The sequence below is a fragment of the Leptonychotes weddellii genome, chromosome 2, assembly GCF_054177405.1.
Source record: "Leptonychotes weddellii isolate Sample4059 chromosome 2, ASM5417740v2, whole genome shotgun sequence".
Classification (NCBI taxonomy): domain Eukaryota; kingdom Metazoa; phylum Chordata; class Mammalia; order Carnivora; family Phocidae; genus Leptonychotes; species Leptonychotes weddellii.
In genome coordinates, this window is record NC_138370.1 from 41,473,798 (window position 1) to 41,493,454 (window position 19,657).

The 19,657-nt window shown below is 41.9% G+C and overlaps 1 protein-coding gene across 1 annotated transcript in view; it reads right to left on the reverse strand.

Moving 5' to 3' along the window:
• Positions 1–17,097, reverse strand: part of NUGGC (nuclear GTPase, germinal center associated) — a 51,026-nt gene extending 33,929 nt beyond the window's left edge. Inside the window, exons 1-8 of the mRNA XM_081812905.1 lie at positions 17,031–17,097; positions 11,658–11,779; positions 9,342–9,430; positions 6,459–6,563; positions 5,743–5,851; positions 4,711–4,933; positions 3,975–4,205; positions 109–318 (exon numbers count right to left, since the gene is read on the reverse strand). Coding sequence (XP_081669031.1) covers positions 109–318; positions 3,975–4,205; positions 4,711–4,933; positions 5,743–5,851; positions 6,459–6,563; positions 9,342–9,384 — 921 coding nt within the window. The 5' untranslated portion in view covers positions 9,385–9,430; positions 11,658–11,779; positions 17,031–17,097. The remainder of the gene's footprint in view (positions 1–108; positions 319–3,974; positions 4,206–4,710; positions 4,934–5,742; positions 5,852–6,458; positions 6,564–9,341; positions 9,431–11,657; positions 11,780–17,030) is intronic.
• Positions 17,098–19,657: the final 2,560 nt, after the last annotated feature.

A 19,657-nucleotide genomic window follows, 5' to 3' on the forward strand; every position in this document is an offset into this window, starting at 1 on the left:
CGTGAGCTCATACAATCCCTGCAGCTGAAAGCAGAGCATTCTTTGTTGCTTTAGAAAGGGTGGAGGAGTTGAGGGAGGAGGGAACGAAGTCACATGAAAGAGAATCACCTTTTTCCACATCTCATCCCTCTTGCTGTTGAAGTCACCTGTGCCTGGAATGTCTACGAGTACAACGCCTTCTGGAATCAGCTCTGATTTGGGAAGAGTCACTTCCACATGTTTGATCAAGGGCCAGATTTGTGTCTCGGCTGACTCTCCATCCAGGTCTCTCCTCTGAGTCCGGATGTAGGGGTCCAGCTTGACAGACAGCTCTCCTGCCTGAGGAAGAAGGACAAAGTCACACACACCAGACATTCTCCCAGTTCCTCGGTCCTGGCTCAGCTGTGATTCAGGTTCAGCAAAGGTACACTGAGTAATGGTAAGAAACAGCACTGGGCAATGGATACCGGGAGGCCTGTGATCCCATCTGCAAGGGTCTATGCTCTGAGAGCCAGAAGGGACCCTGGAGATCAGAAAGTGCAAGCTCCTTAATGTACAGATGAAAAAACCAGAGCCAATTAGAATGGGGCTTCAGCAGAGTTATAGCTTCACTGGATAACGATTTCATCCTTGAAATTCCATTTCAATTCTTACTCTTTTTTTTTTAGATTTTTTATTTATTCATTCAAGACACAGAAACACAGAGAGAGAGAGAGTGCATGAGCAGGTGGAGAGGCAGAGGGAGAAGCAGGCTCCCCGCTGAGCCAGGAGCCGGACGTTGGGCTTGATCCCAGGACCCTGGGATCATGACCTGAGGTGAAGGCAGACACTTAACCATTTGAGCCACCCAGGCGCCCTCCATTTCCATTCTGAAATTAATGTTATTAATATGCAATTGTCTACATTTTGGAGAGAGGGCATTCTTCCCCCATGGCTAATGCAAATATCGGGATTACCAGAAAGCCCTGACTAGGGGCTTTGGTGATATTGGTGAAATTGATGGTGATATAGTGACCATATTTTCCAAATTGAAAATTGGTCTGAAATTGATCTTTAAAAAGGTTTTTAAAATTTCTCTTCCAAGTACAAAAAATATCTGGACGCATAGGCATTTCTAGAATGTTATAATGATGAGGGGAATGGGGAACTGTTCTCAGCCCACTTTCCTAGCTAAACATATCTTCAGGCAATGACATATTTATGCCAGCAACCATGTGTGACAGCAAATCTCTACTGGGATACTATTTCAAAGAAGATTTGGGATATATGGTGGTCATTTTTTAAAAAGATGTATTTATTTGAGAGAGAGAGAGAACACTGAATGGGGGGTGGGCAGGGGAGAAAGGGAGAGGGAGAGGGAAAGAGAATTTCCAGCAGACTCCCTACTGAGCACGGGGCTGGATCCCATGACCCTGAGATTACGACCTGAGACTAAATCAAGAGTTGGACACTTAAGCAACTGAGCCACCCAGGTGCCCCTTCGGTGGTCATTGTTAAAAAATATCTATAGAATGGTCCTGAGAGAAAGATAAGAACAGAAATTCTTAAGAGTTGAGATTAAATCAGGGGATTTGTTGCAATCTGGGTAGGGAGTTATGGAATTCATCGATTCTAATCAAATAACAAGAAATTGTGAAAGAAAAGATGATAAAAGTTCTTTAAGATATTTAATTTAAAACTAAAGCAGATACTGGGGCGCCTGGGTGGCTCAGTTGGTTGGGTGTCCAACTCTTGGTTTCAGCTCAGGTCGTGACCTCATGGTCATGAGGTTGAGCCCCGTGTCAGGCTCCCTGCTCAGTGCGGAGTCTGCTTAGGATTCTTTCTCCTTCTGCCCCTCCCACTCGTGCTCCCTCTTTCTCTCTCTCTCTGAAATAAATAAATAAATATTTTAAAAAATAAATAAAGCAGATACACTAAGGGCAATGTGAAAAAAAAGCATGGCCTTGAAAAGTCCCTTTGAATAAGAAGAAGGCTTACCCAATAAACCGGCTCAGGACAAACCATTCTGGGAGGCAAACTCAACTTCCTCATTCCAGTCTAGAATCCTGGACTCAAACTTTGAATCTGTGTCCTCACTCACTGAGATGTAATTGTGTTTCTTTTTTTTTTTTTAAGATTTTATTTATTTGGGGCACCTGGGTGGCTCAGTTGGTTAAGCGACTGCCTTCGGCTCAGGTCATGATCCTGGAGTCCCAGGATCGAGTCCCGCATCGGGCTCCCTGCTCGGCAGGGAGTCTGCTTCTCCCTCTGACCCTCCTCCCTCTCATGCTCTCTGTCTCTCATTCTCTCTCTCTCGAATAAATAAATAAAATCTTTAAAAAAAAAAAGATTTTATTTATTTATTTTTGAGAGAGGGAGAGAGAAAGACACAAGCTGGAGGGGGGGGAGGGTAGGGTCAGAGGGAGAAGCAGACCCCCTGCTAAGCAGGGAGACCAGGCTCGATCCCAGGACTCTGGGATCATGACCTGAGGTGAAGGCAGAGGCTTAACCGACTGAGCCACCCAGGTGCCCCTGTAATTGCGTTTCAGTATTTCAACTCCTACTTTCAAGGGGTAAATTTGTAACATTGGGAAGGAATATTTCTAAATACAGAGTAGTGAAGAAATGGATACTATATTGATACCTTGGTGTAACACTTGGTTTAAGTTGAGTGTGTGCAGATAAACAGTTCTGTAATCATTGTTTCTCTGGACATGCTCAGTCTAAGTTTTAGACATTAGTGTAATTATTTTGAACAGTAATACCCATTTAAATGTAAGAAGTGACTATTAGATTTGTTTGATTTCCTAGATATACAAGAGCTAAGTGCCTTGAAAGATTTCATTTATTTGACTTCTAAGTGTGCCTGATCGAGTATTTAAAAATTTTTGAGAGAACAGAATATATTAAATCTGAACTGTAACACAAAAAGTCTAAGGAAACTTGATTAATTATATAAGTAAGCATTAGCTACTTAAGGAGGACTTGCTATGTTAACCTTAGGAGATAATTGAACATTAAAATTTAGAACAAGTGTAAGTAATTGTTCTTATTTCATACAAAAAAATTCCAGATTTATAAATAGAATAACAATATTTTAAACATGAATTTTAAGAGACAAGAAACACTAGGTTTTAAATGTATAATTGTAATAAATTACATATTAGTTCCATAAGTGTTTTACTTTAATTTAAAATGAAATAATAAAATGAATATTGATTATAGAAGTGAGGAGAGCATTGTTCTACTTGCTGCATATCCAATATCCAGCCTGTCCTTTGTCCATGCTAGCAGAATAGTGCTTGTTTGTTTGTTTGGGCAGTGGATTGAGATTGGTCCCAGCCAGTCATAACACATTTGCTTCTTGCTTTAGATTCCCTTTCAGCTAGGAAAGGCCATGTGACTGAACCAGAGACCTGTTCTGAACAAGAAAATCTACCCAGAAGTTTGTTGGGGGTGTTTCTGAGAAAGCTTTTACTTTCCCAGGAAAGGGGAGATGTGGTTGGTGCCAACTTTTATCCATTTCTTTCCTCCATGAAGCCAACTGTGAAGTCCAGCACTTCAGTAGCCATCTTATGAGTATGAGGCAACAAGTTTGAGGGAAGGCCAAGGAAACCCGGGAGGTGTTGATCTTGACATTGATGAGCCATTGAACCAACCCACAAACCCAACTGCTTCCAGACTTCTTATGTGAGAAAATGAACAAATCCCTATTCATTTAAGCCATTATAAATTGGGTGGTTTTGTTTTTAAACATTTGTAGCCAAAGCAACCTTAATTAATCCTCAAGTAACTGTAAATAGTCTTCCCTGTGCACAAAAGACCCCCCAGTCAGATACTAACATTTCTCATTTAACAGCCATAAATAATGAAAAAGAACTTGGGCAGGGATACTTCTGAGTCGGGTATCAACTCATTTCCAATAAAAACACTGTGCCATGAGCAAATCTCCTAAATGAATTCAATTCTTATACTTGTGACTCATGATAAAATAAAGAAAGAAATCTCAAAGCTACCTCTTCTGCCTTGAGGGTGATGATTCTGGAGGTGGGAATCTTTCCTTTAGGCTTTGCCCTTAGTAACTCTTCATAGTTCTTTCTTTCTGCTCCATTTCCATAAAACATTTGTAGCTTCCAGATGGCTTCCTCCACGGCATCATCCCTGTCCCACGCGTCTGCCTCTTCTCTGTCTAGTTCCTCTGTCCTGTGCAGGAGTTTAGTCAAGTTCTTCAGCTCTTCCTTCCACTCCTGCCAAGGGAGAGTAGGGCCAAGCCCCTCATGACACAGATATGGAAAACAATGAAAAAGGGAAGTAGTCCATTGTTCCTGTGGAGGTGGTGAGGGGCTGCATATATCCAAGAACTCTAAAATCATCTAATCCTACAAGGGATCATCTAATCCAAACCTCTTGTTTTGTCATTAAGGAAACAGGGACCCAAGGAGGGAAATGGCTTGCCCAAAGTCCCATAACAACAGTGACAGGATACAGGCTAGAACCCCCATCTCTCTCTACAGAACTTTCTCATTCTGTACTTGTTTTTTTTCATTCAACAATGGCATAAACTATATTTACAAGGAATATAATGTTAATCTCTAAGAGAGAGGGAAAAGGAAAGAAAGAAAAGGAAGGGAAGAAGAGAGGGAAGGAGGAAATAAAGGAGGGAGAGAGGGAGGAAATAAAGGAGGGAGAGAGGAAAGAAAACAGGGATGGGAAAGAGGAAGGAAGGGAGGGAGGGAGGAAGGAGACACTTACCTGGTCAGAGAGAAGGTGGATTTTGGCCTCATACTGCTCACAGCAGCCCGAGCTCACTTGTACAATACATGAGGTACATATACTTTCTCCAGATACTGGTAGAAACATTGCTTGCTGGATGATGGCATTGATCAGGGAGCTCTTCCCAGCCCCCGTGCTTCCAAATAATCCAATGTAGATTGGGTCCAATGACGGTTTTTCAATCAAGGCAAGAAGCCTGTTTCTAGATTGATTTTTTAATGCACATTGTAATGGTCATCAAAGCACAGTGGGAAGGATATAAAAATAGAACACGAAGGAAGTAAGTTCCAATCCTAGGCGAGTCATACATGTTTTTGAATCTCTGCTACTTTCTTGATCAGAAGGGAATATTAGTCCCTGCTTCCTACACAGAGTCGTCATTAGGCTCAAAAGAGATTATGCAAAAATACTTGGTCATGATAATTCTATACAAACTCTGTAATGCCTATCCAGATGTGAAGCATCCTGGTTTGTGTTCTTTGGAAATTACATAGTCTTGATCCTAGAAATAAATTTTAGGCAGAGGTAAAGTATTATTGGGAGCAACCCAGAGACTTTCCGAGCAGGAGATTCAGCCCTGGCACCAATCAAGTCCTTCAAGTCAGCTCAGCCCAGGGGTTGAGGCCACAGGCTAGAGTTTCACACAGCCTGGGTTGGATTCTGGCCCTTTAGTTTACCAACAGTGTGACTCTGGTCAATGTCTTGGACTCTCTAAGCCACAATTTCAGTAAAATTGGGATGATAATAATAGTTCTTCCTTTATAGGGGTATTGGGACAATTAAATGAAATTTTATATATGTAAAATATTTAGCAGGTTAGCTAGCAAGAGTGGCAATCCAATGAATGGCATAAATAAATAAATAAATAAATACCCATAGCTACATAAATGTTCAGCCTTCTTTGCTTAGTTTCTAATTGAAAATTCCCTTTCATTGTTGGAGAAAAGCATCTACAATCCCCTAAGGAAAGAATGGATGGAAGATTTGATAGGTAGCTGATATCAGACTCACATGAGATACTTGACTCCATTAGGAATGCTGTCATCCAGGAAGACAGACTGAATAAGTTTCTGATACGTGTTGCTCAAAACCCTTCTGGTCCGTGACTCCAATTTTTCATCTGGAATCAACAGGAATGTATTACCTGGCACGTACCTGGCAGAGGTCAAGTACTACATCTCCAAAAGAGGAATGTGCTCAGTATCACAGAGAAAGGAAAAAAAAAAGAAATGAAATGAAAAGCCAATTAAATATGATAGCAAGTTATGTGATACTAGCGATAATTGCCCATAGGAGATAGCAATTACTGATTGAGAGCCTCCCAAGGAGCTAGCCTGCTCTGAAACTCCTTGTAACAGAAGTCAGCATATGCTTTGCCATGGGCTATAGCCCTTCTAGATTCTTCTCTCCTGTGGTCATAAAAAGAAAAATTGCCGGGGCATCATAGAAATATTCACCAAGGCATCAAACCAACCATTTTCACAGTCTTCGTTCTAATCAGAAAGAGGTTATTTTGATAACAACCCTCCTATCCAGAGACTCCTACAGATGAATTGTCAAATTATAGATCTCTGTAGACTCTGAGGCCTCCTTTTCTGGATCAGGATCATTTGAAAATATTTCATCCTTCTTTCCAATTTAACCTTCTCCTCCTTTGAGCATTTTCACACATTTGGAAAAGAACAGAGCCACATTGGAAGAAGCCACATAGCAGTCATAACACTCACATTCTTTAAGAGCACTTTGTTCCATGGAGGGAAATGCTCGGAACCTCTGGTCTCTATCTGAACGTCTTCTTTTTTTCATTGGTTCTTTAAATACATCATCGTCAACTAGACATAAACAGAGGTTATATAAAATTAGAAGTCTTGGGGCATAGTATACTTGCCTGATCTCTATCAGTACACAAACCCAGAGAATCTAAGAAGGCTCCTGCCAGCTCTGTATGCCTGTAAACTCATATCAGAAGCAGGCACAGTTGGGCCATTCCAGTCTGGTTGCTAATTCCCAGAGTCATAGCACTTTGCATCTAGCTCCAAAGTGCCGTCTAACATATCTCCCCAGAAATGAAATGAAAAGTTTGGAAATCCCGAGAAGCCAAAATGGCTGGATATTCTTCACTAAATGCCAACTGTGTACAGAGAAGCCCAAGATAGGACTAAGTGTGGGGTGAAGAAAGGCCTCTGGGAGGTCTTTTCAAACTGGGAAAGAAATTGATCAGGAGCCGAATGCGGAGGAAAGAATGGGCCACATAACCAGGGCAAATAATTTCTCCTTGATCATCTGTAAGATGAGAGGGCCGACAAAAAATATACTCAATGTAACAGTGTGGGAGGGTGTTCTACCAGTGGATGATGCCCTTCAGAGGTTAAATTTGGAAGAATTTTCCCCCTTCTTCATTGAAAGTCATTAGCAGCTGCTTCCTTACATAAAAAGGAAGGGAAATCTCTAAGAAGCAAGTCTTTGTAGTTCTCCAGAGATTTATTCACTTTAATGGTTTCCTTTGGTTATGAAATGAAGGGCTGGTAGGGTCCATAATCCTTGGGAAAGGGCACAACCAAAACACTGTGTTTTGGATGAGTTTTAGAAAACATCCCCTGGTGGTCTCCACCTGGTTAGAAAAGGGCCATAAGTGGGTCTTTGGGGTCAAGGTGATTGGAAATGATCCTAACCCAGTGCTCCTGGGATTGGGAAATGGCCATGAGATGAACCCTAAGAGTTGATCCCCAAGAGTCATGGCACTCTAAGCTCATACAGGAGCGTGAGGCCCCCAAACTGAGCATGACACTTGGGAGGTCATCTTCCCTGAAGAACCACAGAGAAGTTTCACTTTGGGACCCAGAATAGCAGCCTGTGCAGAAGGCCCAACCTCCACCACTGGGCTCCAGACAGCAGGTCTTCCAGACGGTTCAGCCTTACGGCTTCCAGGACAAATCCTGCCATGTCCTGGAGCCAGTTTACACCCCAGAAAGTATTGCAGTGCAGTGGGATGCTGTTTGCCAAAGCCCAACTCTCTGCCACTTCATGTTCATGCAGTGACAGGGAGTTGAAAGAGCTTGTATTTCAGACCCTCCTGTCTCAGACATTCCAACTTCTTTGATCGAGCTCAACTCAAAGAATTCATCATGGCTTAGTTTAAGGATTGCATAGAATTAAATACCAAGTTGCTGGCTCAGTGGTTGGAGCTGGAGAAAAAGAAGCAGGGAAGAAAAGAATCTGCCACTCAGGCCACCCTAGACCAGCTACAGGCCGAAGAATACTTTAGTCCATGTTATAAAAGGTGTCTCAGGATTCCAACCTTCGTGTCTTAAGTGAAGGATGTCAGGCTTTGATCTCGACTTCAGAACTCAGGAACTCTTTTTTGCAAACAGTATGTGCATAGTATCTTAGCCATGTGTATAAAACAAGGGATGGGCCCATGTATCCATGGCCTTTATTTCAATTTTATAAGCACTGGCAATTAATCTGATAAAAGATCGGAAGCTTATTTCTCAACCAAAGCAAAGGCTAAGAAGTCAGATAAAATAGCAGGGTTTTAAACTTTTTCTTCAATTTCTAAAATGAAAAGCCCCTTGGAAAGGAGAAAGTATTCTATCTGGGATTTGGACCATTTAAGGGTACTCTTGCTATATAGATTGTAACTGGAATGAACTGGTCTGAACTGGCCACATCTCTTCTCATTCCTTGTAACTGCTCAAGCACTCCCTCTCCTTTTCCAGCATTTTAAACTGAATCACCCTAGAAAAAGAGCAGTAGGGGTGGGTGGGGGCAGTCCAAAGCTAGTCTACTGCTGCTGTTGCTTCTTGCTGCCACCAGGTGTCGCTTTTGAAAAACTGATCCTTAAAAGCCGGACACAGGATACGGGCTCATTAATCCCGAGGGTTGCTGGACAGAGAGTGCCATGGATCTTCCAAGCAAGCTCTTTCAGGGCTAAGCTCAACCAAGGGTGCCCCAATGTTATCATTCTTTCAGTTTACGTGACCAGCCATGCCTCGGATGCTAGCCACCACCCCACTGACCCAGAAACCGTGTATTCCTTGCACCTCAGGGATTTCATCCCCTGTGAGTGAGGAATTTTTCCTCTCAATTCTCAAAACACAAAGGATGTGGTACTCCCTGTTTTCTGTACATAGGGGTTACTTTCCTGCATCTTCCTAGAGAAGGCTCCCTCCTTGGCTCCAGGGGCTCTACATCAGCCTTCTAGGGAGGGAGGCCGCCCTCCCTGACTGCAAAGGCTTTCACCCTATGTCTCCCCTTCTAAGAAAAGCACCTGATATGATTCCAGGGGCCTTACCTTGCCCATTCCAAGAGAGATTACTCTCAGAAAATCCAAGATGGGTTTCTGGAACCTCCTTTTAAAAGGGCTGTGTGTGTGTGTATACAAATATAATTGCTGGTCAGACAATCTACTACATTATGAATAGTCTATTTTAGTTGTTGAAATAATTTATATTCATTCACTATTATACCATGTCATAAGAAATCAGCTTTTGAATAAAGAGGAAGGAACACTGACTATAATTAAATACAGTCTCAACCCATTGGCCCTTCATTATATAATGATAAATAGGAACTATTTATTCCATCAGGGAATATTGTAGGGATGTTACCTGGATGTGGCCCCTGACCCACAAAATCCTCAGTGTCTTCCATCTTCTGTTATGCAAACACCTGCTTTTGTCCACTTAGGAGAACCAGCCTGAAAATACATACAAAGTACAAGGGTGGGGGTGGGGATAACAGCAGAAGTTCTAAATACAAAAAGCAAAACAAAAACAACAACAATGTGTAAATCTGCTTATGCTTTGTTTCCCCGACTAGATTCCAAGCTCCTAAAGGGCAGTAGCCATTCTAACTTGTCTTTGAATTCCTCATAACATATGCTACATGTCTATTTAAACATGACAAAGATCCATGTTGCACTATTGGTTTTCAATAGTCCTTACATCTATAGAACTTTAAACTGATATTATCTGAGATCTTTGACTACCCACTCTGAAATAACCATAAACCTCCAGTGATCAGAGCCATAAAGGTGAGATTATATGGCTTTACTCCTTTGGGTGACATAAATGGCCCAATCAGGTAAGCCTTGGGTTCCGTTATATTTAGTTCCAGCAGGTCTCAGCAAGAATCTGGAAGATGGATGGAACATTTGATATTCCTAGGGTTCCCTGGAGTTGCTTTGGGAGCTACTGAGTCGGGCAGGAGAGCTGCGATAACTAGGTTCTCTGGATCTTCTTTTTTTTTAAAGATTTTATTTATTTATTTGAGAGACACACACACACACACAGAGCACAAGCAAGTGGAGGGACAGAGGGAGAGGCAGAAGCAGACCCCCGCTGAGCAGGGAGCCTGACATGGGGCTCGATCCCAGGATTCCAGGATCATGATCTGAGCTGAAGGCAGACACCAAACCAAATGAGCCCCTTCTCTGGATCTTCTTTGCCACCTCACTCCACTTCGACGAGGAAGACACACCTACTCGGCTCTATATGCAGCACCACAGCTTGGGGTATCTGCAGGGTTAGGGGGTGGGGCGAAGAGAGGCACATCCAAAAGGAGAAGTGTCAGATCCCACCTGCCTGCAGCCCACAGGCCGACAGACCTTGGGCATGGAGAAAGAACAGGGCCAAGAGAGGCCCAGAACAGAGTGCACTGCACAGACTGGGTAGGGATATGCTATCCTGGAGCTTCTTTGTCTCCACACATAGAGAAGAATTTGAGCAACACAGGTGGGGAGCTTCCTCTCCTTATCTGATGTTGCTGTGTGGATCACTCAGCCATGTATTTCAAAAGCAGACAGTCACCGGCCCTTTTGAAAAATGCAAAATCCCACCTGATCTGTCAACTGCCACTAGACTCCTGGGCTGTTAGAGTCAAAACAGCCTCTTCTGCTTAGCTTGGCTGGTGGATATTAACTGGCCAAATGGTTTCTGTACTTGGTAGGTGTTGGCTGGATGTGGTGGGAATCCCTACTATGTGCAAGGTCCTGAGGCTGAGTTCCTCATCTCTCCATTCTTTATCCTGAGGCTCCCTCTCAGACCACCCCAAACTCCCTACAGTTCTCTAAGGCACGGCCTCCTAATCATTCATGCAGTTTAGCGTAGGCTCTTCTCTCTGTGTAGGGTACCCTTCCCCTCTTCTTCCTGGTGAATTCCTACTCTTTCTTTAAGACCCTGTTTTAGCATTTCCTCTATGAAACTGTCCTGATTTCCAATCATTCCCCTCTTGTGTCACCACTGCTCCAAGCACACCTCTGTTATACTCCTTTCTTGCCCCTTCCTCCTTTCTGAACCATGAGCTATTGGAGGTTCTATCTACATTTGTTTCAATGTTGCATTTCCATCATGAAGTGCAATGGCTGAAAATAAATGTTGAATGAATGAATGGATGAAATAAGGGATGGGAAGCTTCTGATGAGATTCTACACCATAGGATGTTTTTTTTTAAGTTTTTATTTAAACCAAATTAGTTTTTGATACAATTAGAGTCCCAGCTTAAAGAGTAAAGCAAAGAGTAGGAACAAGAGGACAAGTATGCAAATGGAACAGCAACAACCATGAATAGTGTTGGGAATGCTGAACTTGACAAGGGGATGGTAAGGCAAAGGCAGAAGATGTGGATAGGACTTCACAGCGGTCTTCAAATACATGACCTTAGAGTTGCATATCCAAGAGGGATGATACATGTTTCCTGCGGTCCCAAAAGAGGACCACTAGGGCACTTAGCTTTCGTGGAAGGTACATTTCGGCTTAACATACTCTAGTAGTTAGAGTTGTCCAAATGCAATGAGCTCCCTTAGAAAGTAATGAATTTTCTGCCACTAAAGGTCTCTGAACCTATACTGGGGGGACCACTTAACAGCGACATCCAACTAGATGAATTTTAAGGCCTCTTCAAATCCCAAGATTCTATGTTCTTACTTGAATTGTTTGCCAGCAAAGCTAGTAGTAGAAGTCCTCTACGAGGTCACAAAAATTCACGAGAGACACAAGCAGTTCCTGGTTTGTAATGCTGAGTTGGAAATGTTAAGTCACATCAACACCTAAGTAAGATAGGAAAACAAATGTGTAGATGAGCTATAATGTGTGCAAGTATATGGCAATGCCTATCAATAACTTGATTTTTTTTTAAGTAGGCTCTATGCCCAACATGGGGCTCAAACTCATGACCCAGAGACAAAGAGTTGTGCTCCACCGACTGAGCCAGCCAGGCGCCCCCCCATCAATAACTTTAGATACAGAACTAGGAATTACCCCAAGAAAGAAAGCGATCTGTTGTTTTCTGAAGACAGCAGCTCAATGAGCCACAGTCACACAAAATGTTAGGCACCGTATCAGAGGTGTATCCAGCACAGAGCTTGACACTTAGTAGGTGCTTAACAAATGCTTGCTACAAGAATGAACACACTCGGGGCGCCTGGGTGGCTCAGTCGTTAAATGTCTGCCTTCGGCTCAGGTCATGATCCCAGAGTCCTGGGATGGAGCCCCGCATTGGGATCCCTGCTCAGTGGGGAGCCTGCTTCTCCCTCTCCCTCTGCTTGCCACTCCCCCAGCTTGTGCTCTCTCTCCATGTCAAATAAGTAAATAAAATCTTAAGAAAAAAAAAAGAAGGAGATTTAGAGGAGAAACAGACATGTTCAGCAAATCCTGAGCACTGGTTTTTGGCTTCCTTTAGGTTTGCAGGGACTTCAGTTCATCTAACTTCATTTATGAAACCAATGGTACACAATGGCTAGCAAAGGCTAGCCAGGGTTTGGCCTGGGCTTTGCTGCTGCATGCAGTGGAGACACCAAATCATGAGCCTCCCAATGCAGGGGCATCTATGGTACCAGTGCATGAGTAATTTGTGATCCCTCACTGAAATGTGGAGAAACTGGAAATGATTTGAGTTGTGGTGGTGGCAAATTGGGCTTCCAATCCCTTCTGCCAGTGTCCAAAGACTGGCAGGAAGAGACCATTTGATCAGTAAACCAAGACACTGGAAAGTGGGAAGGAATCACTAACAAAAAGGCTGAGAAAGTAGAATGAAAGAAACACCAGGCACTTAAAAGGAAAGCTTATAAACAGGTATCTCAATAGGGAGGGTAGTATGGTGCAGACACTCAGTCCATAGTCCCTGAGCTGAACTAGGTGATGGTAGAAAGGGCAATAAGCCACCAGTCAGGTGTAGAATGTACAGTTCTGGCTTTTCCATCAGTCAAAGGAGCTGTAGGACTTCAGACAAGTCATTTTTATCACCCTTGGTCTTAGTTTTCCCATCTATGAATGAAAGATTGATCTAGTCCTTCTCTGATTTAGTTGGATGCCAAAAGGATTAAAATTCTTTTTTTTTTTTTTTAAAGATTTTTTTTATTTATTTATTTGAGAGAGAGAGAATGAGAGACAGAGAGCACGAGAGGGAAGAGGGCAGAGGGAGAAGCAGACCCCCTGCTGAGCAGGGAGCCCGATGTGGGACTTGATCCCGGGACTCCAGGATCATGACCTGAGCCGAAGGCAGTCGCTTAACCAACTGAGCCACCCAGGCGCCCAAGGATTAAAATTCTTAATTTGAAATGTCACCTGCCATTGAAACCAAGACTGTACCAATGATTAGGGCTCCTGTGCAATCAAAAGCAGCACAACCAAGATTCCTGTAATTTCAGGTTCATTTCGCTTTCAGGAGCAAAGGACCCACGGGTGCACAGTCCTTCCTCGAATTATGTGGGGATCGACTTTATCCCCAAGGAGAGGCAGTAATGGTGGTTGCATCTTGTGAAAGTTTGGCTGCTGTGGAGAAGCAATCGAAAAGAGTTCAAATTTATTGCTCATACAGGCAAGGTTTTCACATGTGGTTTATTTCACTTGTATTTCAACTGCGCGGTTAGCACTGAAGTTTTGATTTTAGTGCTTATTTACATTCATGTGCACTGAGCCTAAGAATAGCATCTTTTAAATGAGACTCTCTGCATATTTAGCTAGATATGGGAAGGTTGCACAGAACGCATTTCCTGTTAAACAACTGTGACTTTTGACAGTTATTCTTGCTTCTCCAATTCTCCCTTTCTTGTTTGTGTTTACTTGATGTCTTTTTTTGACATCAAATGCACAAATGCATTTGCTTGATGTCTTTTTTTGACATCAAATGCACAAATTCAGTAGTTATCCCTTTATTAGAACAGCTTCATATACTGGAATTAAATAAAGAATGCTCTTGAGCCCCTTCTTCTACAGATATGGACACTGAGGCCCAGCGAGGGAAAGGAACTTGTCCAAGGTCAGAGGGACTCCAAGTTTAGTGTTCTCTCCATTCCACCAAGCAGCCTCTCATAGGTACTATATAAATAAAGCCTCTGGAGCTTAAGTGCAGGAGAATGGAGGGAACAGCGCTCACAAATGAGGGGCTCCTTCAAATACATAACAAAGGCATTTTGGAAATGAAGACTGTTGAGTAGGACTGAGAATAGCTACTCGATAAAATTGTACTTGGGACTCAAACTGAAGTTTTTGATTGAACATTCATTCTTCAGTGCCCTCAGAAGTAAAATAACCCAGCGTGTGTGTGTGTGTGTGTGTCTGTGTTTGTCTGTGTCTGTGTGTGTGTGTGTGTGTGTGAGAGAGAGAGAGAGAGGTGGGGGGGGAGAGACTGAGTAGAACACTTTCACTGCATTCCTTCTGTGTCTGATGCAGAATTGAATGTGCTTAAGAATTGCAAACATCCTGTCCTCTTCCCCCTAGCTCTTCTCCTTCAGCCAGAATCTCATCTCACCCCACCTTGCTTCACATCATTAACCCTTCCTAACATGATTCTTGTTATCCTTGCATTTCTGTCTCCTACCCCTACCCCCAAGGAAGCACTAATAGGAAAACATCAAAATGCCTAACTTAGCAAACTTCCTTTAAAGGGTATTTTGATATTAATTGGTTTACTCCCTACTTTTATTGAATGTGGGAAGGGCTTGGTCCATAGTAAGCATTGAATACATATTTGTTGAAGGAATGAGGTGTTATCTTTTAAATGTATCTTAGATGGTAAGATTAATAATGGCAGGAATTACATTCATTCATTCATTTATTCAAATATTTGTTGAGTGTCTATTATGTGCCAGGTATTCCTAGGTGCTGGGCCTACATCGGGGAACAAAATGGGGAAGGTGTCTACACACACAGGGCTTACATTCCAAAATGTGAATGGTGTAGTGGAAATTACTCAGGATTTGGGGATCATGTTCCAGGACTCCAATGTAACACTGAACAAATCACCTAACCTCTGTAAGCCTCAGTTTATCCACATATAAAATGAGACTATAAAGAGACCTATATCAGGAGTTCATTGTGATGACTAAATGTAATATTTCATGCACAGTTGGTCTGTAGGCACTTAAGCATCCGTATAAATGTTATTTATTTTTAGAATATTTGGTGAAGACACTTAAATTAGAAATCAGTACAAGTATTCACCGGGGTCAAGTCTATTTAGTTTTGAGAGTATATATGCCACCTTCACTGATAAACTGACTCCATTCTTGTCCACATTGATCAGTCAATAACCTTGAGAGTTCTATCTCATTGTCTTTCAAGAGGCCTTGGTGAAGTCTTAACCTCTTCCCATAGAAAGGTGGGCTGGAGTATGAAATAAGGAGAAGGAGATTCTTAATAAACTTAGGGAATGCTGGTGACGTTTAGGATTTATTTCCTTTCTTTTTAAGTTTTAAGCACCTTTGGTATTGGCAACATATCCTAACCACTTTATTGGACATTGCACTGCTCTTCCAAGCTAGGTATGTGCCAAAAAAGCAATTTAAACACATTAGCTCTGAAGTAAAAATGAAACAAGGACCTGCGAATCCCCAAAGGATAAGAGTTACATTTTCAGCATTAACACATGAGTTAGTATGTGCAACCTGAGAAGCGCAGCCCCCAGAGGTAGATATAGTAAAGGAGTTATTAGAATAACATGATTTTCTCCTTCCTTCACCCCCCATGAGGAGGTAAGTAAAATAAGCAGATATTTTCATAACGTACATTATCAGAGGCAAATGTACAAACAAAATGAATTCCAATCTCCTCATACTGCTCCCCCAAGCTTGCCAAAGCTAATGAGGCATAAGATGACATTAATAGGGCACCTGGGTGGCTCAGTTGGTTAAGTGTCTGCCTTTGGCTCAGGTTATGATCTCAGGATCCTGGGATCAAGCCCCGTGTCAGGCTCCCTGCTCAGTGGGGAGTCTGCTTCTCCTGCTCCCTCTGCCCCCCCTCCCCATGCTCATGCACTCTCTCTCTCTCTCTCTCAAAGAAATAAATAAATGTGACATTAATACTACCCCTGATGATGACTGAAATTGCTGTTTTTTTTGGAAGGGAGGAATGATTAGAAACTTGCCTAAGATCACACTCTTACATAAAATTCAAGCTAAACCTGATTCTCCAGATTGTATTTCATTGGTCTTTGCATAGCCTTAAAATTCACTTAAACCAACCAGGAAGTGAAACCCACTTTCTTTCACAAAAAAAAAAAAACAAAAACAAAAAAAAAACTTACCTTAAGATGATTAAGAGAGGGAGAAGAAACAAGTCTTCCATATAGAAAAATTCCAAATAATTTATGTAGATACTTTACCCTCAAGGAGAGGGAACATAACCCCCCACTCCTTAAGTGTGGGCTTTGCAGAGTGACTCCCTTCCAAAGAGGGCAGTCTGGAAAGGAGGGGAGAAAAGTAACTTTACAGTAGAGAGACCTGACACACATTGCCTCAGCCAGGTGATGAAGGTCAACATCAACAGTCACAGATCAAACTGTCTGTATGTACCCTTGACGTGATGAGGTGAGAGCAGCACTTTAACTCTGTGATCTTCCTCCCCTAAACCCATCACTCCAATCTAATCATGAAAAAAACAGATACATTTCAATAGGGGTTAAACCTACAGAATATCTGACCAGTACTCCTCAAAACTGTCAAGATCATAAAAAACAAAGTCTGAGAAACTGTCACAGCCAAGAAGAGCCTAAGGAGACATGACAATTAAATGTAATATGGTGTCCTGGATGGGATCCTACAACACAAAAAGGAAAGTAGAAGAAAAAAAAAAACTAAGACAATCTAAATAAAGTATTGCCTTTAGTTAATAATAATGCTACAAATATGGGTTCATTAATTGTGACAAATGTACCATTCTGATGTAAATAAGAGAGAAACTTGGGTATAGGTTATATGAGGACTCTTAGTACTATCTTCCCAATATTTCTATAAATCTGAAGTCTATTTCTTTAAACCAAGCATACATTACAGCAAAAATTACATAAGAGATACAACTTACCAGATGTCACTTTTTCTGCTTCAGCTTTGGGAGTCCACAGAAGAGATGGTGGCAGTTTCTTTGCCTTGGTAAAGATATGTGGAACCAGCTGGGGTATATAGCCCTTTGTGGCCACAGTCACAAGCCACATTCACACAAGCAGAAGTGAAACTGACTTGCCATCCAAGGGCTGTTTATGACGATCTCCCCCTTCTGAAATTGATTCATGCTATTTCCCTCTCTCATTTAAACTTAAATTGTGTGTGAACTGGGGATCTTACATCCTTCTCTGCCCTATTCCTACAAGCAGGAAGGTATTAGTAATTTTTTTCTTTCCAAATAAATTGCAGCATCCATCCTGCAGCATTCTTTCTTTGAGGGGGAAATTTATTCTGATGGAGCTTTTTTTTTAAAGATTTTATTTATTTATTTGAGAGAGAGAGCGATCACAAGCAAGGGGGAAGGATAGAGGGAGAAGCAGACTCCCTGCTGAGCAGGAAGCCCAACTTAGGCCTTGATCCCAGGATTCCAGGCAGATGCTTAACTGATTGAGCCACCCAGGTGCCCTATTCTGATGGATCTAACTTACTTGAGCAGATAGGAAAAATGCCCCAGTCCCAAGAGAAACAATGCACTGGTTCCTACACCTCCAAATACAAGATCACTGCTCAAGATACATGACATAAGATGGTAAAGATAAACTGACTCTTGGTAACAAAGTCTTGAAACTCACCAAAAACCAAACAACATTGGGTTGTTTGTAGAAATGAGGGTCATAAAGTTTTAAAGATCTCTTTGGAACTTAAATTTTACATCCATTAAAAAAAAGAGAGAGAAAAGAAAAACGGGGCGCCTGGGTGGCTCAGTTGGTTAGGTGTTCTACTCTTGATTTCAGCTCAGGCCATGAACTCAGGGTCATGAGATGGAGCCCTGTGTCAGGCTCTGTGCTCAGGGAAGTCTGCTTGAGATTCTCTCCCTTCCTCTCCCTCTGCCCCTCCCCACCCCCACCCCTGTACTTGCTCTCTCTCTCTGTAAAAATAAATAAATCTTTTTAAAAACCCAGAAAAACAAATATTTTTAAAATGCTGTCCAATGGAGAAGAAAGTATAACATACTCTACTTTGCTGTGTTTGGCAACCTAAACAATCACATCACGTACAGGGAAAAAATTTTTTAACCTTCAGCTTCAGGTTGTGTTTGACCTTTAAAGGCAGACTCAGTCATTACCAGGATAACTCTCAGTAACTGTAGGTATTTTTTAGTCCAAAGTGGGGATTCAGAAAGCAAAGAGGTTAAAAAGAATTAAAGATAAATATTTAGACTGTGATCTTAAAAACTGCTTTGAACTTTTAGCAAGATGGTATGCCTTATCCATAAGAAAACCATGGAAATACCAGTATAAAGTTCAAAGCAAAGAATATCAATGAGAATACCATCCTTAGAGTTGGATCTTATGCTTCTGGGCAAAAATCACAACTTAGTCTTATGTTCACGTCACATATGCTCAGGTCTCCCCCTACTGGCTGTTTCTTTGCATTCTAAATCAGAGGTACTACTAAAGTACTTAATAACTAAAATTAATTTTGATCATTTTTAAAGATGCCTGGGTTATTTATGGAGGTCCTTCATACCTGCTATTGGACACCCGAAATCTAGGTCTGTTAAAAGTTTGGAAAATCTACCAGGCTGCATTTTCACTGAATTCACTGGAAACACTGAAGCAATTGAGAGAAAACTTGCACAGAGCCCCATCAACACACCAACCATCTATCAGAATCTGCACTCGTGTGCTCTGCCTTCCAGCCTGTTACTAGAGGAACATCAGAAGCAAATCCCTTCTACACTATAGCCTACTTAAAGAGTCTCTATCCAACAAGAAGATCTAACAATTGTAAATATCTATGCCCCTAACATGGAAGCAGCCAATGATATAAGCCAATTAATAATAAAAGCAAAGAAACACATCGACAACAATACAATAATAGTGGGGGACTTTAACATCCCCCTCACTGAAATGGACAGATCATCTAAGCAAAAGATCAACAAGGAAATAAAGACTTTAAGTTTTTTGTTTTTGTTTTTGTTTTTGACAGAGAGAGAGAGACAGCGAGAGAGGCAACACAAGCAGGGGGAGTGGGAGAGGGAGAAGCAGGTTCCCTGTGGAGCAGGGAGCCCGATGCAGGGCACGATCCCAGGACCCTGGGATCATGACCTGACCTGAAGGCAGACGCCTAACGACTGAGCCACCCAGGCGCCCCGGAAATAAAGACTTTAAATGACACACTGGACCAAATGGACTTCACAGATCTATTCAGAACATTCCATCCCAAAGCAAAAGAATACACATTCTTCTCTAGTGCCCATGGAACATTCTCCAGAATAGATCACATCCTAGGTCACAAATCAGGTCTCAACTGGTACCAAAAGATTGGGATCATTCCCTGCTTATTTTCAGACCACAATGCTTTGAAACTAGAACTCAATCACAAGAGGAAAGTCAGAAAGAACTCAAATACATGGAGGCTAAAGAGCATCCTACTAAAGAATGAATGGGTCAACCAGGAAATTAAAGAAGAATTAAAAAAATTCATGGAAACAAATGAAAATGAAAACACAACTATTCAAAATCTTTGGGATACAGCAAAGGC